Source organism: Salminus brasiliensis, chromosome 7 (genome assembly GCF_030463535.1).
Source record: "Salminus brasiliensis chromosome 7, fSalBra1.hap2, whole genome shotgun sequence".
Taxonomy (NCBI): Eukaryota; Metazoa; Chordata; class Actinopteri; order Characiformes; family Bryconidae; genus Salminus; species Salminus brasiliensis.
The window spans coordinates 846,578-870,217 of record NC_132884.1 but is presented as its reverse complement, the minus strand read 5'-3'; the positions used below and the strand labels follow the sequence as shown (position 1 = coordinate 870,217).

Sequence of the window (23,640 nt, the reverse complement as noted above, 5' to 3'; positions counted from 1 at the left end):
AGCATACAGAAAAAGGCACTCCTGCATGCAGTCGACGTTTAGAATGAGGGACAGGACACGTCTGCAAAACAGGAGAAAATCAGCAAGTGCAGTTTTTCTAAACATAGTTTTTTCCCCCCTTACATCATTTACATTAGGTATGTGTATGTGTGTGTGTGTGTGTGTGTGTATATATATATATATATATATATATATATATATATATATATATATATATACATATACACACATACATACATATATATATATATATACACATACATATATATATATACACACATATATATATATACACACACACATATATATATATATATATATATATATATATATATATATATATATATATATATATATATATATATGACATTTTAAAATGTGATTTATTTATTTATTTTTTTTGGTATTCAAAAAAGTACCAGGGATTAGCCACATCCTGTGCATCATTAGCGAATTCCCAATGCACCAAAACGTCTCGCTCTATAAGAGGACAGCAAAAGGATTATCTCAGTGATGCAAATGAGGTGTTTTAGTAATCAGGTGCATTTCCCCAGCCTCATTGAGACCCATCCTGCCTCAAACGCACTAGTAACATCAGTGTGCCTCCATATTGGTAGTAATGAAGTCGTTCATTTAACAAGAAGAAAAACTGCAGCCAAAATACACCCCTATGTCTCTCGTTATATTGGCACATGAGACCATAGACAATATTATATGCGATCAGCAGCACGTGGTTCAGAAGGTCCCACTGAAAATAGGCTTTGTAAATCTACAGAAGCTGCAAGTGCAGCTGCACCCTCTGCAGGTAGAGTCTACTTATAGCTTCTGCAACAAATGTATTCTAATATTTCTCTCTTAACATTAGATATACCCTAGGCCATTAATGCACTAATACGAATAAGCTCAAAATCATTACCATAAATTTACTTCTTTTTGTCTTACGCCCTGAAAGAGTGCTGAAATGACACATTCCTCCAAACACTACTTTAGGATAGAACCTAAAATGTGATCTCGTAGCATTCAGAGAGCAATAGTCACATGTATACATGCTGGAGGCCTGAGGTTTTTTGTGGGGGTGGAGCCCAACCTCTGGAGTCACAATTGGCACTAATGTCGTAAAGGGCCACCGACCATCGATGTGTCCATTAATTCCCAACTTTGCATAGTAACGTAACAATGTGCTGGTTGGAGAGCCAGCAGCTAAAAGGACCCGTCCCCTCAGCGAGCGGGTGTTTCAAGTAAGAGCTGCTCTTTTATTAACAGGAAGGGGGCGCTCTTGCTAACGGAACAGGGAGCACTCTGGCTAATTTGCGGACGGCAGCGGAGGCTGTACAGACGGAGGTAAACCAAAGAAACCAAAAAGGAGGAGGGATCCTAGCAGCTGTTTTGAGAGATGGGGTCAAATCCACACTGCAAAAAAATGATGTCTTGGCAAAGGTAGCAACCTTAACTGTAGATTATGTGTGTTCTAGTTCTCAAGCTGAGATGACTGTAGGAGTAATGTTATCCAACCTTTTCCAATGTCTTTTTATCCCATTTAAACAATTTAATCAAGTAAACAGGATTGGCCATAACATTAAAACCCTGTGATCCTGTGAACAGTCAGTTCTTAAAGGTGATGTTTTGAAGCAGGAAAAAAGGGGAAGCATAAGAATCTAAGACACAAACCAAACTATGTTTTAGAACACCTACAAAAATCTCCCTCAGATAGGTCATGTGGGGTGTTCCCAGTATGCAGTGGTTAGTACCTACCAAAAGTCCTACAAAGGAGGACAACCACGGGTCATGGTTAGTCAAGACTTATTGATGCTCATGGAGGTCCTACCTCACAACTTGCAAGGATCTAATGGTAATGTTTAAAGGTGTCCACATACCACAGGATGCAGTCAGCCTTGACAGGCCAGAGCTGTATGTGGCAGAAGGGGCACAAATTAGGCAGGTGGTTTTAATGTTATGGCTGATCTGTGCATATATCCTCTCTGTGAGATCAGTCTACTTCCTTCAACAATTGAAATGAATGTATTTTGTCTGATTTCCCTTGCCAAGACCTCTTTTTTTCCCAATGCATGCTCTACATGTTACATGAAGAATCTTGAAAAAACACTGTTCACACATGCAAAATTCTAAACAGACCTTCACATTAAAATTAGAACACTAAATATGGCCTATAAGCAATGTTTCTTGTTTGCATTTCACAGGACAGGCCTACAGCGGCACCACTGTAAAGTGTTTCTGCATATCAACACTGAAGGGCTTTTGGTGCCAGTGAAAACCCCACTGCATGAAGACCAACATAATCGTACAGTACGTGGAAAAAAAGGGGTAAGGAACCCCCCCGCCCCAAACATTCAAATTAAATCACACATACACAAACACTGGCGATTCCAGAGGTGAGACTGTCTCTTGCTTAGCTTCTTGCTAAAGGTGCGTTTTGTCAGAGAGGGAGAGAGGGCAGCGATGAGTTCGAGAGATGAGGTGTCATCACCAGTTCGTTTTGGCTTTGACCGTGTGGCTAGGAGCACAGCGACAGAAGATAAAGACATTCCGAGATCGGGAGGAGAGGAACGAGTGATAGCGAGCATTCAGGTTTTTCCTCCCATGAGGTTCAGCAGCTTCCATCACATCATTGCTCTCGATGGAAAGAGCTGCTTGCTGTTTTGTGTTTTTTTTTTTGTTTGTTTGTTTTACTCAGGTTCCACCCCGTCTAGATAACAATCCATGTCTGGTGTCTCATACAGACACGGCGAAAAAGGCCATAAACAAGTTTGGAGTAACAGTGACATTCACTTTTGATATAGTCCAAAAAATTAAAGGAGGAGAAAGAATGCAAAGTCATACTGCAGGTTTTGTCTGATTGTAGATTCAGTCTTGTGTTCCCCTTCAGTCTGACCCCCCGCAGTTTTTAAAGTTCATTCAAGTCCCTCTGGGGTCGACGAGGGAGCGCAAACAAGGGAGTTTTTTTTTTTTTGTTTGTTTTTTTAATACCACTAAGGTACAAAGAAGTCTTTTCTTTTTTTCTTCTTTTTTTAAAATTTTTTTTTATATATATTTACTCCATAGTCAGGATAATTGGCGTTGCAGTTGTAGCATCAGTCTGTTCATAAGTGCTTTATTAATTATTAATACTCCTTGAAATGTTAGAAAAATTCAAGGATCCCTTTTTCTTTTTTTACTGCATTAGAAGAAAACCTTTCATTTTGGTGTTGTGCCTGAATCCCAGATTCTCTGCTCCGTGCTGTGTTCACCTCTCCGTTTAGCGTGTGGAGAAACGTTCCAGCAGAACGCCAAAGCACTCGAGTCCAAGAACACAGCCGCTGGCCAACGAGACAGAGACCAGGTGGGTGACAAAGTCTGTAAGTAACGTCTTTGTAGCTTGACAAGTCTCCGATACGACATAGTTCAGTAAAAAGATTAAAAACAAATCCGTTACGAAAAAAAAAACATTTCGGTTTGCTTCAGTGTGGATGGAAGATAGCGGTGGATGCTTATATTGCACAATGCATCAATTGAATTTTTTCCCTCTTTCTCCAGAAATGTCTCCAACCATGTAAAGATAGGATTAAGTTCTGATTGATTCAGCATTGAAATCCAGTTGATAAGGAAATACTTCCATCAAGGGTCGTTAAAACAGTGGCTTGTGAGTTCACAAACAGATGCTTGGTCAAGTTCCTGTAGGCATACACACTCTCTCACACACACACCATTCACACTCGGACAGCCTTTGACTATGTTTAGCTTATTTTTCAACATTACATCACACACTCACACACAGCCTGAATCTACGGACAACAACTAAATTAGAGTCAGTGTACCTGCCTTTTGTGTAACTACTGAATTCAATGCATAAGCTCACGGCTGATTGGTCTAGCAGACAGGCCACATACTGCTGGGTGATGTTTTTTTTTTTCTTTTGTTTTTTCGCTTGCTCTGGTCCAATCGCTGGCTCAGAAACAGAAATGTGCAAGTTACAAATTTCTTTAGTTGGTTTTTGTAAAAATAAAAACACTCAAGAATGACCTAAAGTAGAGTGAGAGCGAGAGAGAAAAGAGCACAAGCACTTAAGGCTAATAGAAGTTCTGAAGAAACCACGCAAATGTCGAAATACGTAAGAAGGTAGCAGGAGCTTTTCCCCAGCGTCACGGTCAGGAAGGCTGTAGGGCCATGTGAGGTTTCTCTGTTTCTGGGCTTGGTTTAGAAATGGCTGCCTTTCCTCTGCGTCTCCTGAACTAATTTCTTTTTTTTGGGAAAATCATAAAAAAAATCATCAAAGGCTTCCATTTCTGTTGATTCTTGCTTTTTTGTGAGTCTACGAACAAAAGATGCTCTAATGTGCTGAACGTCTTCAGTTTCCAAAAGATGAAGCGATCAGCAGAGGTAGAGGTAAGCGTTCCAGTCTTACCCCAAAACCTACAGGGCTGTTTTTTTTCCAGCTCTGTAGAAACAAAGCGATTATCATCACACTGATTTGCTTAATCGTTTTTCCTTTTTTTTGCGCTGTTTTTTTTTTTCTTTGTACCTTCTTCTTTCTTGTTATTTTTGGTGCTGGACCGCTGCCCCTACATGTTCTCTCCACTCAGCAGGTCTCCAGGCAGCAATGTGTTGATTGGGATTGGGCTCCCCATGACCCTGGTCTCCTCTCCATTAGAGGGACCCCATAAACTTGAGTACTGCTGAACGCCGCCCCACAGCAGGTCCGCTCCGTTTCCGCTACCCCCAGTGCCCGGGTTGTTGACTGTCTTGGTGCCTGCTGTTCCTCCACTGGCCCAGTGGTTTCCCAGGCGCTGCTGGTTGGATCCAGGGGCAGCGTTGCCCTGCCAGCTGCTGTTGGGTGGATGGGTCTGACCCTGGGCAAAAAAACGGGTCACTTCCTCCTCTCCGGCAAACTCTGCCAGGATGGTGGTGTTACCGAGAACACACCTAGATCAAGCAGAGGTAAGATGTTGGATAAAAAACATTCATTTATCCATCTTTTACAAGCAACTGACTATCATTCAGTTAATTAACTACTACAGTTGATGACTTCAGCCATTTCTTCAACCCAAGTTATAAGCAACAGAAGCTAACTCTCTCCTATGCCTTTTCCCATTGTAGCGTATTACTGTCTGTCAGAACGAGTGTGGATCATATGAGCATTATACTGCTGTGTAATGAATGTCCATGAATGAATGAATGAATCTCACATGTGCAGGGACTTTTGCGCCTTGGCTGCTTCCTCTTTGGAGCTGTAGCGCATCAGCGCGTTACCCTGCGGCAGGCTGAGGTGGAAGGTGATGAGAGGACCATGCTGCATGCACAGCGTCCTCAGAGTGGACCCATCGATCTACAACACAAAAAGTCAGGTTTCATGCACAAGTGCACATCATAGACAACCACACCTCCAATGAGTAGTAAAATTAATTATGATCCGATTTAAAAATAAGATCACATTCAAAACAGACATACCTGAGGGGTCAGGTTTCGCAGAACAAGCCAGCTGCTGGTCCTACTGGAACTGTCTGAGCTCCAAGCAGTTCCCTCTGAAGGAGAAAGAGAAACTGCTTCAAATTATGGTTCGAAATCAAGTGAATAAGGAAGCTCTCCATAAGGAACAGAGGAGGATATAGTAATGAAGCTAGACAGTATTAAATGCTTCAAGAGTTCTGGAGAGGAGAGAACAAACCTGATGAGTAGGAGCTGCTCCAGCCCTGGCCGAGGCCCAGTGATCCAGATGTCCAGCTCTGAGAAGTTTTGGTGTTGGTGAGGCCTGGCGGAGGGCGAGATGGTGCCGTGGAAGTCCGACCTCCTGGAGCAACCTTCCAGAGGTCGTGGGACATTGACGCCTGTGTGTGTGAAATGGGACCTGCTGACCAGGTGGACTTCATGTCAAGAAGCTTACCTGGAAACAGAGATACAGAGATGATGAATGTAAAAAAGTACTTTTTTAGACAATGAGCAAAAAAAAGACAACTGAACTAAACAACAGAAAGACCTCCAGTGCTCAGTAACTAATAATTTGAGCTGTATCCTCAAAACACATCAAAACCAAACCAAGTGTGGGGGGAGGAATAGATTTATAGGTAAGAAGGTGGGATTCTGGGAGACACACACACACACACACACACACACACACACACACACACACACACACACACACACAGCAATGCAGTGGGAGGCAACCTGATCTTACAAAGAGTTTTCAGAAAAGATAAAGATAAAAGATAAAGACTTGATAATCCTTTAAATACAAATCCAGCAACTGGCTCTAACTGTAAAGTAATAATTTGGCACAATGTCTACCATTAACCCAATTTATTGCTGATCAGTCCAGACAAGTTAGTTATATCTTTTGAATGAAGTTCAGAATCCCAGATGGTGCCTATTGGAGGCCTGGATCATCACACACTCTCCCTAATCTCTAATGGACTTAATTATGTTGTTTCTGACACTGTAGGACTCACTGTTATCTAGATCATGGACAGCTGTGAGTTGTGATTAGAGAGCTGTAAATTATTTATATGATATGAATAGAAATAAACAGATAATAGGTAGTACCCCCCCCAACGGTATTGCATTTAAACATGTTGAATGTAGTTGAAGAGCTATTTATTGATGAATGTATAGTTTCTTTGCTTTTTGACTGGTCTCGGACTCTAGGTTTCTTGTGTAGACTTCTTGAACGTGATACTATATTTGAATGATATACTTGCTTTTAAGAACATGATGTAAGGGGGGGGGGTTGTAAACATGATTTTCTTAAATCAATGTAAACAGTTATTTTTAAACATATATGGGTTGAAGGAGGTGTAGGGCAGATGGGCTGGGGCAAATAGACTAGGGCATATGGGCTGGGGCAGGTTGGCTTAGGCAGTACCTGTGCTCCCCTCCTCTTCCTGATCATTTACAGGCAGACTGAAAGAGCCAGAGCAGGCGGCCCCTGGCCACTCACTCATGGACACCTGAGCTCCACTCTGAGACACAGTGGGCGACCAGGCTATGGAGCATTTACATCCGAAAGGAGCAAAGTAATGTTGGAAAAAAACAAACAAGAAGTAATGATCACAGCTTATACTATGATGATGTGAAACAAGGAGGAAACATAAAGGTATATCAACAATAAAACAACATAGACACAATCATAAACATTAATGTGTGATCAGGGAAAATATAAGTGATTGAAGTGCTTTGTTGATGTAATATCACTCTTTTTTCATAGCATTATGCAGAACGTGTGGAACTTTGTTCCAGTTTTGAGACATTTGAGACAACACAGCAGTTAAAATGAGTGTAGTGTACTGTACTACTGTATTTTATATTACAGCCCAGCAGCTATTGTGATCTCTACAGTGTTAGTGGTTGACTTGGTTTGTGCACTGTGCTGGTTTGTCCATAAATATCCAAATATCAGATCAGAGTTTGTTTTGGCAGAACATTAAATAACCATGGTAGCATCAGGACATCTCTAACTGGTTAATAAAAGCACATCTGTTAAAGCATGATGAATAAAACATATCACAGCACAGCAGGAGGAGCAGAAGGCATGGATATGAGGAGGCTGATGGTTCGTGTTGGATGTTTATGTCAGAAGTGTTTCACTGTTACTGATTTTCTCTCTTACCTCCGTTCCTGTCCCGCAGAAGGTAGCGGTTGACATCCTGAATGTTGGTGTTGATGGTGGGGCCTCCAGAAACACTTCCTGGAGTCATGTTGGGGTCAGCCTCTGGGTCAATGTTCTGCAGACCCTTCCATGGAACTCCTGGACAAAACTCTGAGAAGAGGAAAGCACAGTGATATACACACCAAAGTACTCTATTAATTTTATATTGTAAAATAATTATTTACTTGGTGCACCATACCAAGTGGTGAAGCTGTTTACATGCATTTACGCTTCATATTCTCTTCCCAAAGATATTTAAAATGTATTTTAAAAAGCAGCATAAAACATGTTTTGCTGAGCTTTTCTCTTTACTAAAAGTTATTTGGTGTTTTAATTATTACAGTATACTTCTTTTATTTCTATCAAAAGCCTTCCTGATGCTCACTTCACCGTCTCTTACCTGGAGGCCAGCTGATGTTAGTCCCATTTGACATTTTCTCATTGGGGCTCTTGCCCTGTGCCCAGCTCTCTGGTGCCACCAGGGGGCTGCTTGGGGATTGTGAGCTGGACAGGAGGTTATATGGGCTGAAAGAGTCTTCCATCGTCTGCTTATTGTCGGTCACATGGGTCGAGGCTGCAGTACCTGGGACAAAATTTTTTACATTTTTTACTGCTTTCATTCAGGTCAACAGGGAAAGATAGGTCAAAATAAGTCAAAGAGAATCTTAATATTACAACATTGCTCAGTGAGTTTGTAAACAGTTAATGCTGCTTTGAGACAACATTTGTTGTAAAATGTGCTATATAAATGACATTGAATGAACAGTTTAAACAAAGACCTGAAAGATCATCTTGTTTTAGGCGTCTTCCCTGTTCAGTTAAAATCCAGACAATGGAAAAAGAACCACTGGTCAGCAGCATGTGTACTGAACTGAACTGACCTATGGCTGGCTTTTATGTTCAGCTTGGGTTACACAGAATGAAACACATTCCAGAGCATCGATGAACGAGGTGAGAGACAGTCAGCTAGACCAGAAATGGGCTACTAAAATTGAAAAGGTAGCTAGAAAAGCAGTGTTCAAGAATAACTGGACATGTAGTGGAGTTTTAATGGGGAAAAATACATTGACCTGGCCCATATGTTGAGTGTAGAGCCTAGACTGGATCTCCAGTTCTTGTTACCATGTAAACCAGAGCTGCCCAAATTGGGGTCAATACATTTGGTCCACCAGAAAGTGACCCTATTACCCACTGAGAGTGGTTTGTACTATGCAGTATAAACATACTAAATAATTTTCCTTTCATTTCTGTGTATGTATTTTAGACCCCTGATATAATGTATAAAACGGATATAGGAAAACAGCTTTCTAATGACTGCAGCTCTAGTCATTGTTGTAGTCTTGTGTTATGGAAGTTCTTGTACCATGCTTGCTGAGGCTGGTCTCCATGTGAGGTGTGGAGGTGGTGAGGGAGTCCATGCTGCTGGCGTGAGTCCACTGGGACAGACGAGACTGAGGCTGGGGTGGAGTGTCCTTCAGTGCCAAACCACCTACATCCATACAGCCTACACCCACATTACCATTCAAACCAGCTGTGTGGGATAAAAAGAGAGAGATGAGTGGAAAACATACTGATGATGTATGTCAAGTTAATTAAGTGTTAGAACACATGCACTTATGATTAAAGCTGGATTTACACTATACAGTTATAACCCACATTTTAGCCCCTTTAGTCACCCTGAGTCTGTGCTCATTGGCTATAGTTTGCATATTCTGGAGCATTTGGCAAGAATACTGATTAGTGGGCAAGGGGCACAGTCTCCTGATAACTTTTCCAAACAGTTAGTCTTTCACTTTCATTTTTGTCATAAAGGCGTATACTCAACGAGAGTCACAAACTCTTTAACTCCACTAACAGCTAATGTCAAACACTTTCCACTTTTCAAACAATCTTATATGATGTTAAAAGTCATGTGGTGTATCTGCAGCTTTAGTCACGTATGCAGGAGTAAGAAGGCTTGTGTTACTTACAGAGAGAGTAGGGACTGAAGGAACTGGGAGAACTCTGCGGCTCTTTGGTCTGCAGGTCCGAGATGGACAGGCCTGAAGCCTGAGGGTTTCCTGGGAAGACGTCCAGGTTCGGCTTGGCGAGGCTGGGATGCAGGCTGCTGTGGGACGGGGTGGGTGGGGCCTGTTGCTGCTTCATCAGCAGGGCCTGGGCCAGCTGCCTCTGGTGCTGCTGGATTTGCTGCTGCATGTTATTGATTGTGCGTGCAACCTGAGAGAGAGAGAGAGAGAGAGAGAGAGAGAAAGGGAGAGAGGCATAGACCGTGAGCTACAAATGAAAACAAGTCATTCATATTCAGAACTGATAAAATCTTTATCTGAGAGAATCGAAACGTTGATTGTGTGTGTTTGTGTGTCTCACTTGCTGCTCCTGTTGTCTGATGGGACCAGAAACATTTCGCTGAGCCTGCATCATCTGCTGCTGAATCTGCAAACGCTGGTATGCCTGAGAGAAAGCGAGGCCGCAAGAAAGTAAGAAACAGAAGAGAGAGAGAGTATGCTGTGATTAGAGGGATGTTCACAAAACACCAAAAAACAAAAGCTCAGAGAGAAATGTGAGAGTAGCTTAAGAGTGTCTACCTGCCCCTCTGTAAAGCCCTCACTCACCATCTGTAGCTGTTGGAGCTGGTACAGCAGGGTCATTTGTTGAGGATTTATTGGTGAGGTTAAAAGTGCAGGATTCAGACCAATGTTTTTTGCTGCAAACTGCAAGAGCTGTGCTTGAACCTAAAAACAAAAAAACATCTTTACTTTCAACATTGCTTTTTATATGATGCACAAACAAACTGAACATAACAGTACAAAAGCAAACATACAGTACGTTTAGTGTGAAATGACAGGGTGCAGTGTGTGCATACCTGAGGGGAGAGAAACTGAGGCACTTGAGCACGTAGATTAGGCTGGGCGGAGCTAAGAGGCGGCACTGGCGGCTGAGGGGGCGGAGCCTGCTGCTGCAGAGCCCGAGCTTGTGCTGCTCCGTTACTGCCAAACATTCCATTCATCTGACAGAGAGGAGAGAGAGAGAGAGAGAGAGAGAAATGTACAATATTAAAAAACTGAACAAAAACTAGAGTTCTAGCTCTTATATAGCAATCAAGCTCAGTGCACTTAAAATATCTTTTAACTTAATTATCTTTCCTATTTAATACTCTTATGCTACTTTCATATATTTAACTTAATACATCCAGTTAACAAAAATGAAATTAAGCTAAAAAATAAGTGTAGGCCCACACAGACCAGTTTAAATGGGTCTAATTTGTTTCACTGACCTTGCACCATTCAGAGAGATTTTAAATCAAATTAAGTGGAGGTTCAGTATACGGTTCATAACTGCTTCAATAGCTGAATGGAAACTACGCTTGGTTGAGGTCACCTGTCTGCATGTTTCAGGCATTAATAGTGAATAAAAGAAGACGCAGGCAGACCCATAAAAAGCCAAGGCCATTGTGTGGAGTTACTTAAGCAGGAGTGGTACTGCAGAGAGAAGATGACCCAGTGAGGTAGATCAGAATAACATCTCTCAACATCTCTTATTGTTAACCACTCCAGAGAAGAGGTAAAACACTAATGCCAATTATTTTGGCAACCCAATGGGTCGGGATGTTCCTATGATACAATGTTTTTATACTACTGACAGAACTGTTCTATAACTTGAAGCTCTGAACAACTTTGAAAAAGTGACAACTTATTATAAGTGTTACTCAGTGTCTGCTGTAAAACTGTAGGTGTTGTACATGTGAGAATAAGTTCAAATAATACAAATACACATTTAATTTTTTTATGTCATTCACCTGTCTGTTGTTCAAGTTTTGCATGGCCAGTCCTGGGGAGACCCCGCCCAGTCCATGGCTGGGAAGGCTGCTATTGGTCAACGGGAGCTTGAGGCCAGGAGAAGGCAGGAACGGTGAGGATGGTGTGTCGTCTGACAACCCGCCATCCTTACAAACACCAAACAGACAGTAAGCAAAACACTGCAGAGAAACTTGCAGACTCCAATTTCTTTACAGTGGTGGTGAATGGAAGCAATCTTCATTAAGTGGTAGAACTTTTTGTAAGGGAGCTTCTAGAGGTTTAGACTGGTTCCCTTCAACACCATAACTGTACAGTTCTGTAATGTTGCTGTGAGAGGTGTGCAGAGCAAATGGAATGTTAGGACAGCTGTGTGTGTGTGTGTGTGTGTGTGTGTGTGTGTTGATGTGTAAGTTTTTCTAGAATTACGCTTTTCACTTAAAACCCTCCAAACCCCACTCTGAATGACTCTGTTCACATCATCTTAACCATTTTTCAAAACAGCAGAATCCTCCTTTAAATATGTACCTTGTCCAGGAAGGGGGCTCGGTCCAGAGAGGGGTCTTTGGACAGGTTCGGAGGACGGCACACCAGGGGCTTATTCATGCCGCTGCTGTAATCAGCCATACTCATCCCTCGCTTGTCGCCTTCGCTTTTCTTCTCCAGCAGTGCGCCTGCAGACGGAGGGCGGAATGAGTCAGTGTTGGGCATAAGCGTATGTGCGCACACTTGATCGTATATTTTTAGCACAAAAACATCCTGTTTACATAGAAGAGAAATTTTAATGCATACAGGACATATACATGTGACACAAGGTGCATATACATTTTATACTACTGTGCATGTATGAGTGTGTGTGTGTGTGTATATATTATTGTAAAAACCAAACCTGTGTGTCTGAGAGAGAAAGAAAATGACTCACTCATAGCCTGGTCCAGATTCATGTTGTTACTTCTAAGTGCCTCTTCTGCAGGGTCCCTCTGAAACACACAAGAAACAACAAATGTGTTTGTATTGAAACACACTCACACAATTGTCCACATTGTTCAGCATGTCCCGCTGTAACTGTGGAGGTGTAAATTACAGGAATTCAATAGGAGAAACATGTACAGTAAACTACAGTTTTGTTGAGATACAAATATCTTACAGGGAATCCCATATCTGTGAGCTGTTTGATAAGTCGATTCATGATCCAGACTTCATCCTGCTTGGTGGATACTTTTCCCTAGAGGAGGAGAACACACAGAAGGATGAATACCCACAACACAGCATCACACAAAACACTGCAAAACCTTTTTCAGCAGCAGCTCATAATTTAGTTGGTAATTCTTGTTGTGATTATTTAATAATTACAAGTAATTCAGTAACTAATACAACATAACTCATCTAGTTACTTTGGTAGTTTCTACTGTTTACTGAATTAATTTAAGCTTAAAAGTATTCAGTAACTACCATTTAACACTTGTGACTACTATGAAAGTAATGGAACTAGTATGAGTAGTTATGAGAGTAAACACCTGAAATGAGGACCCACATGCAGATCCTTAGACTTTAGGGGGTTAATTAACCTAATTTGACAATTAAGTAACCCAATATGTCACACAGCAGGGTGTAATTAATGGCTGCAGGCAGCCTGGTACCTTCTGTAGACCCTTCTTGGACTGGTTCCAGGAACTACAGGACGAGCTGCTGTCCTGGGAGGTGGGGCTGGTCCACATATCCCCATCCTCATTGTCCCACTGGCTGCTGCTTATGCCCATCTCCTCCCCTCCGGACCCCCAGCTGTCTTGCATAGATTTGGGGGCTGGGAAAGCCAAGAAGAACAGTGAGATATTTTTAGGCATGTAAGCCCATCCACTGCAAAATGAGTTTATAATATGGAGGAAGAACTGGTGCAGGAAACAGTCTGACCACCAGATGTCACCGTGGTTCAAGATTTGAAATTACAACAGAGGATATTTAAAGAATGTGTTCCCAGTGTTCGATCAAAGAAGTTAGTGTTAAATTAACACTGTGGGTGTTTCATTTAGATTTAGCACAGGCAAATTTGCTGTGTGCATTATATATATATATATAATATATATAATATATAATATAATATATGAATTTAAAAACAGTTTAAACTACCGAATAAATATTGTAGGAATAATAAATAATGCAAGAAGGCATTCTTAGTTTTCTTAGTAAGAATATTTTTTTTAGAGCGCTAAAGCTTTAGAGGTATAAGAATATACTGATCACCACTCCATCTTACCTGGTTTGCAGGGCCCTGAGCCAGAGGGTGCGTTGCCCCTGCTGTAAGGTCCAGTGGATTCATGGCAGTTCTCTCCCCAGCCCCCGGATCCTCTGGGTGGTTTCCCCCAGGCGGCAGTACCGTTATCCACTGAAGGGCTGGAGGAGGGAGGCTCCCCCCAGGATGAAGACTCTGACTTGGTCTGCACATTGGGCAACTCACCCCAACCTATAAACAGAAAAACACTCTTGATAAGAAAATATTTAAATCCAAATTGTACCATTTCCATGAAAGAAAAAGACAAGCGTACAGTTGGATCTGACTCAGACCCTGCTACTGAGAAGCCACAAGGTGGTGACTTTCATGTGCACCAAACTGCAGATAAAATGACTGCAGGTTGGAACTGAAGCAGTGACTGGTTTAAATAACAGCAGGATTAAATATATGTCAATGCTAACTGGGTCAGTGGCGCTAGCTTTACAAAACACAATATAACTTTACATGGGGTCTTACATGGGGCTTTTTCAATATATTAGGCTTGAACTTGACTTGTGTACATTTCCCACTGATTTATATTTCATGGATCAATCACAAACAACTAAAGCAAGATTGAGTTTCTCTGGCCAGTTCAGAGGTATAGTAAAGAAAGACAAAAGGACTACAGTTTTTGCCATCTTCTGCAAGTTACAGTGACAAATCGTTCTTGGGAATGGGGAGAAAAAAGTAAAGGTTTTGTGTGAAATGGTGAGTGGGCACAGGGCTTGTTCTCAGCAGGACAGAAAAATTCAGACAGCAAACATCTATGTCTGCCATTGTGCCTGAGCGCTGCCAAGAACCGAAATAGAAAAGCTTTCATGGGGCCGACAGCAGGGCCTGAGGGCCCGACTCTGTCAAGCCAAGCACAAGGCGGCCATGTCTTTTTAACTGCAGGCTGCGAGCCAGCTGGCAGCAGAAAACTGCAGAGCACATGCCTTCACAGCTCTGCAAGTTCTGGTAATGCTCTAACATGGACAGACAGCAGATGGCGCTTTTTGACTCAACATTAAGATAAGTTGACAACTACATTTTCACACTGTATTACATGTGCCCACAAGTTTAAATGTTAAAGAACAACTGATTACTTAATTATTGTATTAAAAAGCAATCACCTTTCTTACCTGGGTTCACCATTGGCATTCTGTTGTGAGGCTGGTTGGGTGAACCGTTGCTGTTGCCATTGGAGTGATTCTGAGTTGGACCCTGGCTGTGGTGAGGGTGATGGTGATGGTGATTGTTGTTGCTAGGGGCTGTGTGGTTGTTGTTGTTGCTGCTGCTGCTGCTGCTGCTGCTGTTGTTGTTACTGTTACCTGGATGGGAACCAGGATTATTCCTGTCCCACATGTTGATGCACGTTCTATATGTACTCGGATCTCCCCAGGTGGAGGTTCCATCGTCAATCTCCATTTTGCGGCGGATCGAGGAAGGAGAAGGCTCTTCCCAGCCTGTAGCCTCATCTCCTGTGTCCGGCCTACCTGCAGACCCCCAGCCAGAACCACCTTGCTTCACAGAGTTTTTTCCAACCCAGGAACCCATGCTTCCAACCCCACCACTGCCATTGTTGGATTCTTGAGGTTTGCTACCCCAACCCTGCACAGGACCATTGGAGCGCTGGGAGTCTCCCCAACTTCCACTTGATGCCGAGGGTGCTTTGCCCCAGCCTCTCTGAGGTTCCTTCCAGTTTCCTCCATCTCCATCCCAGGAAGAGCTCCCAGAGCCATTCTTCCTTCCATCTGAAGGCTCACCCCATTCTCCACCATTTCCACTTGCACTACTTCCCCAGCCTGAAGAAGCACTAGGTCCATCTCCCCAGCCTTGTGATTTGGATTGCGCACCATCTTCCCAACTGGGTGCTTTTTCCTCTGAACCCCAAGACTGGCTACTGGAGCCATTAGCGCTGGGGCCATCTGGCATTGGCTCACCCCAATTACCAACTGATCCATTGGACACCTTCTTGTTAGCAGGTGGCTCACCCCATCCAGTGCTTGGCTGAGTGGTGGGTGGGACTGGCCCTCCCCAGCCTGGGGTAGGCATACCTCGAGAAGGTGCTGGGGCGTTCTTGGTCCCAGAGTCCATCCTAGGTGGCGCATTTAGGTTAGGATTGACACATCCTGGAGGAGGAGGTGCAGATCCAGTTGAAGGTGCATTAGAGGAAGAACCCCAGGCTTCAGTGCTTCCTTCATCTTTCATGTCAGAATTTTCTTCCATTTCCCACACCGTGTGCTGACGGACTGGGGTTTGTCCCCAGCCAGAGTTGCAGAGCACACGAGGGTCTAAGTCCTGCCTTGGCAGAAGTGGAAAATCCATGCTGGAGGACCTTTCTCTTCCTCGTGAGTGTCCCTCGCTGCTGCCCCTGCTGCCTTCACTGGCTGGTGCATCAGTGCCCCAGGAACTCATTGGCTCCTGAGTGGGTCCATTGTTGGCATCCCACCCTGTACCTTCAGTGCTTGACTGCTTGTTCCATTCGCCCCAGCCTGTACTTCCTCCTCCGTGACCCCAAGACGAGACTCCACCAGATTCCCAGCCTGAGTCTTTTGATTCTCCACCCTTTCCATCTCCATTTTCCCAGACAGAAGTTCCACCACTTTGATCAGTAGGAGACTGACTCAGGGTCCCCCTCCAACTGTTCACAGGGCTCATTGGCTCTGCCTTAGTGTTTGGTCCATTAGTTTTAAGCTTGGAGGGCTCCAGGCTAAAAGACATGCTTGGTGGAGACTGGTGCTGCTCTGGGGTGTCTGGATTGCCCCAAGCACAGTCTCCTACAAGGTTTCCATTGGCACATCCACTGTTGCCACTTCCACTGGCGCCATGAACAGGCGCAACACCACCTGGCCCACACATGGAGGGAGGGAGTGAACTCCCACCCATACCACCTGGCCCTGACCCCATCACTGGGGCTTCATGTCCAAGTACAGGCCAGGCAGCAGGGTTAGCACTGGGGTTTAGGTTTAGATTAGAAGGGCCCCAACTGGACTGGCCCCTGCTGCCCATTGACAAATCAGTCTTTACCTCAGAGGGCCATCCTCGGTTAGGTCCACCCTGACTGGAGACCATATTTGAAGGATGATTAATGCTGGCTTTGCTGATTGGGTAGTGACTATGTTGGCTAGCTCCTGTAGCCATACTCATACTCATGCTGCTACTGACAACCTTTGGTGTGTCAGCATCCAAAGTACATTCTATTGACTGACTGTTGCTTTGAAAAATGGAAGGCCAAGCTTCAGTGTCTTTTTTGTCAATAATCACTTGATCCCAACAGGTGCTGCTGCTGCTGGTGGTTGGGACGCCCCAAAGGGAATTTTCATCCTGGGCTCCCTGACCACTCTGATGGGGAAGCACTGCAAAGACCAAAAAAAGCAAGATTAGGATAACTATGTCTGCACTAGGTGAGCATAAGTAAGAAAATTATTCTTACTAAAGAAAAGAAATATAATTTTTAAGTTATAATATAATCATTTCCACAGATGTTCAGCTTGAAAAAGAGTGGCTGACAATGATCTACAACTCTTCTCCCATTGTAGGTATTTTTCATACATGCATAGTTTTTAGATTTCCAGAATATTGCAATGCTCTGTGGACCGTGGCCGAAGTCATATTAGTTAAAACATGTCCGTATATTCCATGTCTTCTGGAAGCAGATAAGTGTGGAAAAGAAGCAGAAGCACCATCAGGCTGCCTTCTCCCATCGCTTTGCTGCAATGCTGAAGAGAAGCTGAGGTGGAACGGGTTCATTTATTGGAATGAAACCAAGACTAGCCCCTCATCCATCATTCCCCACGCCCCGCCAGGTCCCCACAAAACCACAACTGCATCGCTACCGGGGATCACCAGGGGCTGCTGTGTAGCTCAGAAGCGTGCACATATCCCTCCCCCCTCTGGCAAGTACACACACCCACACTCACACACAAATGCAAAGCAGTGAGTGCTTTACTTCTCCCTAGCTATAATCAATCATGAGGCAGCAGGTAATCGATGGAGTATAAATGATGGCGAAAAAGGGGATGGAGGGCATTGATCTTGCAATGCAAACACAACCAGCTTTTCCCCAGGATACTGAGTGCACTTCTCCCAGTCTTGGAATATGTAACTCTCCTTTCCAAAAGAGGTCAGTGCATGATTTACTAAGCCACAAAAAGGACTAGGACTCAAGCTTATACCTTAGCTAGGGCACTGATATACAATCAGTATGCCATGTGCTTCCATGTCCTCATTAACATTACCCTGAATTTAGGCAAGCTTCAGTCTTGCCTTTGGGCTTCAGTTTCATTAGGTTTCATTTCGGACAATGAATTTAACCATCAGTTGATACATTGGAAGCACAGTGTGCATTTTAATGTATATGTTTAAAGTATGACGTCCAGCACTGAGACTCTGAGCACACTGTAATGCTCCTGTCTTACATCTGGGCTTTGTTTCCATCAAGTCTCTCACATTGGACAATATAACCATCAATCAGTGGTTGATGGAGTGCACACAGTGTCTTGATTGTGTACATTAAAATGTATTATTACTGAGCATAAGGATAATTAATAAAGCCTACAGTTTTAAACCCTCAGCAGACTGTAATATTACTGTCTTGCCGTTGGGCTTCAGTTCCATTAGGTCTCTCAATTCAGACAACGAATATAACCAACAATCGATGATACAGTGGAAGCGCACAGTGTACTGACTGTGTGCATTACAATGTATCGATGCCCAGCACTGAGCTAATAAATAGGCCTGAATTTAGAGACTCTTAGCAGACTGTTGTGATACTGTACTACCTTTTGAGCTTCATTTCCATCAAGGCTTTCAATTTATACAATGAACATAACCATCAATCAGTGGTTCAGTGGGTGCACACAATGTCTTGATTGTGTACATCGACATGTAATAATACAGAGCAGTAGAGTAATAAAAAATGAGACTAAATTTTGAAACCCTCAGCAGACTGTAATGTTTGTGTCTTACCTTCGGGCTTCATTTCCATTAAGTCTCTCAATTCAGCCAGTGAATATAACCATCAATCAGTGGTACAATGCACTGTGGACAAGCTGTCAGGCAGAATGCATCCGTTCATGACGCCTTCAAACAGACGCGAGCCGTAAGGTCCTGCATAAATTGAGCTTGTGCCCGGTCCCTCCGAATGCAATTTTCCCCTCGGTGCACTTATCTGCTCTCCCCAGACACCCTTATCTCCCAGAGCCGTCAGGACCCAATGCATTTCAGCTACCGCCACACAAGCTCGTCTACATCACACAGCAAGCCTTCAGTCAGGGAGGCGAAGCCTTGCAGTGGTCAGTCCAGCTCAAACTGGTGTAGACGATTTTCAACTAAACCGCATCCACAGTCTTTTTTTGTAGAACCGCAGATGTATACAGTGTTTAGGCCTGGGCTTTTGAGGGAGAAGGCATCTAAAAAGGCACGCCAGCAGGGAGATAAAAAGAGAAACTGTGTATGAAGAAAGAGAGCAAGGTCAGTGCTCTGTGATCTGCACGCCAATAATAAACAAACATTTCAGACTTGAAACTGAAAGGGAAAAGCTAAAGAAACTGAGCCCAACCAGTGCAAAGCACACTGACAGTAATCCAGCACATACATCAAAAAGCCACACTTCACTCAAACTCATTCACAAGCGTCAGAATTCCCCCTCACGGACCTGAAGACCATATCAACTTTCACTCATGAAGGAGGCATTTCCTGGGCAAGCCCAGGAGGAAAAGGCAGATAAGGACAGCAATCACAACACATTACACAGAACAGCACTGTGGACAGGCTGACTGTCAGCCCTGGATCCACAGGAGGAGATCTGGAAATGACATGTTTATCTGTATCTGATTCATCTATGGACTATTAGTCAATTAATTAAACCACTCATATGACTGAGATTGATCTAGTATGTAATGTTATTAAAGTCTAAAAATATCCCGTACATTCCATACATGGCATATACATTACAAAAACAGCCTGTTCTGTATTTGTTTTTCTGATATAAAAAAAATACTCAGCTTATTACCATTTAGCGTTGAAGACATAAGAAGTGTTTTAGGTCGGACTGCGTTCTGAATAAGGCACAGTACATGACAGCCAATCAGAACAGAGCTCATTTGTATCATTCCTAAAAGGCACAGTACTAAACCCCTAAAAGATAATAGAGGCTGGAAAAATTAATTACTATTATTTTTGTTGCGTAAACTCTGTGGATCTGGGAAAATGTGCCCTGTATTGTGAATGGATGGAGCTAAACTTCTGTAGGCTGGAAAATGTATGTAATAATATATGTAAATGCATTCTTATCACAAACAATTAAATGCAACAATTAATTTTTTTTTCTTTCAGCACAAATAAAAAATGCAGGGGGGGGGGGTTGATCACAAGTATGTGGAGGCGGGGCTTAATTTAGGAGCAGGCAGAGAAAAAAGGAGCCACCCACAAACTTCTCTACTTTTTATGTTGCTGAGACCAATAAGTTCATCAACATTTGGAAGGTCGTCGCCCACGGCTACGTAACCATGGAACAAAATACTCACGATTTCAAACGTCTGACAGCAATCTGATATTTCCCCGATCCAATATTTTCTTCTTCTTACATTCCTTACAAAAATATAGATACCATCAAAAGATGCTGAAATCTAGGCGTCATGTCAATGTCCTGAGAGTCGTCTTATTGTACGTCTTCGTGATCACTGTAATTCCAACCTGGTATTTCCTTGTATCTCCCTTAAGGCTCATTCATACTCTTTATGTACAACAATTAATACGTTTCTTCTTCATTGTGTCCGTATAGCAGCGGCCGTGCTTCGCTTGAACTATCAGCTACACTGCCCCTACACGACTTCCAGCAGTACTGCGCCGCTCTGTCCGTATTCGTAAGCTTTCAGAGAATGTGCAACAAAATGACCCCAGAGCACGGACAGAAGCCTCCGTCCGTATCCATATCCGTATTTAACGTTTATCATAAATGAGCCTTTACCTGAAAGGTGACCTAGTCTGGTCATGTCAAGCTATGAAAGAGCATTTAAACATTTTCCCATACCTTCAAACGAAACCTCACTGTTTTTGTTTTGAACACAGTTTGGCTCTGACATCAAACAGCCCATTCAGAGGAAGCAACTCTACACATTCAGATTCCCCCTGGACTGTGCAGCCGGCCACTGTTTGGGTTAAACAGTAAAGCTGTGGTGCTGCTCTGCGAAAAGCTCAAATGTCCTTCAACCGAGCTGTTTTGGCAAAGGCTGAAATGCCTTCAGAGCAGCGCTGGCATTGTTTCAGCGCCTGAATAACTGAACATCTCAACCTTTTTTGTTTTTTTCCCCCCCTTTCCTTTGTGAGAACAGCGGAACGGCTGCTAATGCCTGACATTTCAGCAGAAGTGTCACGAGCAGGGCGAGAGAAAGAGGGAAGAGAGAGAGAGAGAGCTAGAGAGAAGCAGTGGGAAGATGTGAATGGAAAGAGCACCCCGGTCTCCCAGCCTCTCTCTCGGAACGGGACGCCATTTTATCGGAGCTGAAACGCAGCCAACAGAGTGAGGCTCCTGTCTACGATTCTCTGCCTCAGACGCTTTCATTACTCTCTGTGTACAGCCAGTAGGAACTCTGCTCTCAGCTCTGCTGAGACTTACGTCTGCACCCTGACAAACAAACAAACAAACAAACAAACAGACCGCATGATGAATTAATCACACCCAAACAACCCAGCTGCTTCTGTATTGTTCCACATTCGCTGACGGGAACGCCACAAGCCAAATCAAAAACACAGAAGCGAGAGACAGAAATAAAAGGAAAACCAGCGGCGGATGTGGACCGAGCGGTACCTGGAGAGAGCGTCTGCATTACCATGCCGAAAACACAGGAGGAGAGGAGGAGGAAGCAGCCGTTTGTCTGCTCCAGCCTGTCTGCACCCAGGCATCTGAGCCTCATCTTGAACCAGTGCCAAGAAACACTACTGCTGCCCTGTGTGTGTGTGTGTGTGTGTGTGGTTGTGTGAGAGATTGGTGAGCTGTAGCTATTTTTAAATCTATTGATCGATTCTGTTCTTCTAAAAAAGGCTCATCTTCACTCTTAGACGATCAGACCATTCAAATCAATCCTCAGGAAAAGGTTTTAAAACGTTCATTTTTGGGACGGTCCGACACAGACGGAGGTGAGGCACTCGTGAACGTCCAGCTTTGGACCCTCAGTCTTTTTAAACTCTTAGTCTCTAACCTCCTTCACTCGGCCTCGACTGTTTGATCTGATTTCAGTATGTTCGAGTTGTCTCTTACTTTGTTTGAACTTTTACTATTCTTTTATTTATTCTTATTTTTTGTAACTGCTTAATTATTATTATTATTATTTAATTATTATTATTCTTGTTTTTTTATACTTGTTTTCATGTTTTTGCTTTACTTCTTTTTACCTGTTTTTATGGGTTGCTTAAATTATTAAACTAATTAAAATGTCTTTTTAAAACCCACTTATGTAGTTTTCAAAAACTACACATTATGAATTTCCTTTTAGGACTTTTCTCATTTAAGAACATTCTTAGGAGGATACTGGAGAATGAGCCCATTGCTGTGCATTGCTACATGCTTTTTACAGCCCTGAGCAAACTATAGATACCAGTCAGGAGAAATCTTGACCCTCATCCATTTTTTTTGTGTGTCTGATAAACGACTTTGTGCTCAAGTCTGACACCAATCCAATAGCTCATCTTTAAAATCAACATCGGACATTATACCCTCCGTTTCAGATGTTACAGCAGTGATTCTCAAACATTATTTAGTCTAAGGCTCCTGCTGTGGATAGTGTTACTGCACCCCCGATCTCTAATTCCACTTCCTGGACCAGGCCTACCAGACTACTGTTAATTTTGCAGACCTTCTCCACAGTTATTCCTGACCTGCATGCACAAAACACATCCAACCAATCATCCACACGTATCCATCCGCCCGTATCCATGTATCCTCACACTTATTCCAATGACCCATTTCCATCCATCCCCATCCATCTACCAACCACTCAGATTCCCATCGACTTATCCCCACACCAATCCATGCCTGTACCATTCTGTACTTACCCATCCCCATTTCCATTTATTTCTATACTCCTCCACATCCATATGCAGAACCTGTCCGTACAGAACTCATTACATCACTAACTACACATTTATCTAGCATTTAAACAGCAAACTAACATGAACTCTACACGTCCGAGGAACAAGTGGAACCTCCCTCCTACCGCTACACATATGCTCACAGGAAACCTGCCAATGCAATAAATGAGCACACAGTAATCCTGCCTGGAGAGGCTAATGTGTCAGATGTTAGAGGGGATGTTTATTTACCCTTTCCCCTTCGAGCCTCTCTCAGCCAAACTGGCAGTGACGTCACGGCCACATTCTTTGTCTGAAATAAACCCCTTTCAATGCATACGGCCCCCGCGGAGCAAAGTCCCTGCTCACTCTCCAAAAACACCAGAATGACGCGCATGCGCTACACACTCACCCGCCTGCCCATCGGGGTTGAAAAAGCAGAGCAAGAGAAAAGAGTGAGAGAGAGAGAGAGAGAGAGAGAATTATACAACAACAATGCTAATGCTAACACCCAGCCTGGCAGGAAAGCTGGTGGTTCCTGGATATTTTATGCTTTGTACTGCATTATTTAACACTCATATATCAGCATTCTATCACAATCAAGCTTTTCTAGTTACATCACTCAGCCATAACATTACACTCCCAAGGCTTATTAATGCTCATGGTGGCCCCAACCACAGGACTTAGAAGATCTGCTGCTAACGTTAGTCTTGGCGCCAGATATACCACAGCAGGACACCTTCAGAGGTCTCGTGGAGTCCACGCCTCAGATGGTCAGAGCTGTTTTGGTGGCACAAAGGGACCGACACAATATAGGCTGGTGGTTTTAATGTTTTGGCTGATGTGCGTATAACTGAACAGATATTCTTCTTGAGGATTCAGACAAATCAGAC

The 23,640-nt window shown here is 43.3% G+C and overlaps 1 protein-coding gene across 6 annotated transcripts in view; it reads right to left on the bottom strand.

Annotated features, from left to right (window-relative positions):
* Nucleotides 1-312: 312 nt before the first annotated feature.
* tnrc6c2 (trinucleotide repeat containing adaptor 6C2) overlaps nt 313-23,640 on the bottom strand; it is a 56,858-nt gene continuing 33,530 nt past the window's right edge. For 3 of the 6 annotated variants that reach the window (XM_072683297.1, XM_072683301.1, XM_072683298.1), the window contains 18 exons: nt 14,809-17,034; nt 13,682-13,888; nt 13,068-13,231; nt 12,575-12,652; nt 12,350-12,407; nt 11,956-12,101; nt 11,430-11,576; nt 10,497-10,640; nt 10,246-10,365; nt 10,001-10,084; nt 9,604-9,850; nt 8,997-9,164; nt 8,034-8,216; nt 7,595-7,744; nt 5,660-5,875; nt 5,443-5,516; nt 5,181-5,320; nt 313-4,917 (listed from right to left, as the gene is read on the bottom strand). In XM_072683297.1, the coding sequence (XP_072539398.1) occupies nt 4,557-4,917; nt 5,181-5,320; nt 5,443-5,516; nt 5,660-5,875; nt 7,595-7,744; nt 8,034-8,216; nt 8,997-9,164; nt 9,604-9,850; nt 10,001-10,084; nt 10,246-10,365; nt 10,497-10,640; nt 11,430-11,576; nt 11,956-12,101; nt 12,350-12,407; nt 12,575-12,652; nt 13,068-13,231; nt 13,682-13,888; nt 14,809-17,034 (4,913 nt within the window). In that variant the 3' untranslated portion in view covers nt 313-4,556. Of the gene's footprint in view, nt 4,918-5,180; nt 5,321-5,442; nt 5,517-5,659; nt 5,876-7,594; nt 7,745-8,033; nt 8,217-8,996; nt 9,165-9,603; nt 9,851-10,000; nt 10,085-10,245; nt 10,366-10,496; nt 10,641-11,429; nt 11,577-11,955; nt 12,102-12,349; nt 12,408-12,574; nt 12,653-13,067; nt 13,232-13,681; nt 13,889-14,808; nt 17,035-18,646; nt 18,691-21,488; nt 21,727-23,640 lie in introns of those variants that run through there. The other 3 variants (XM_072683300.1, XM_072683302.1, XM_072683299.1) reach the window with 3 other exon arrangements.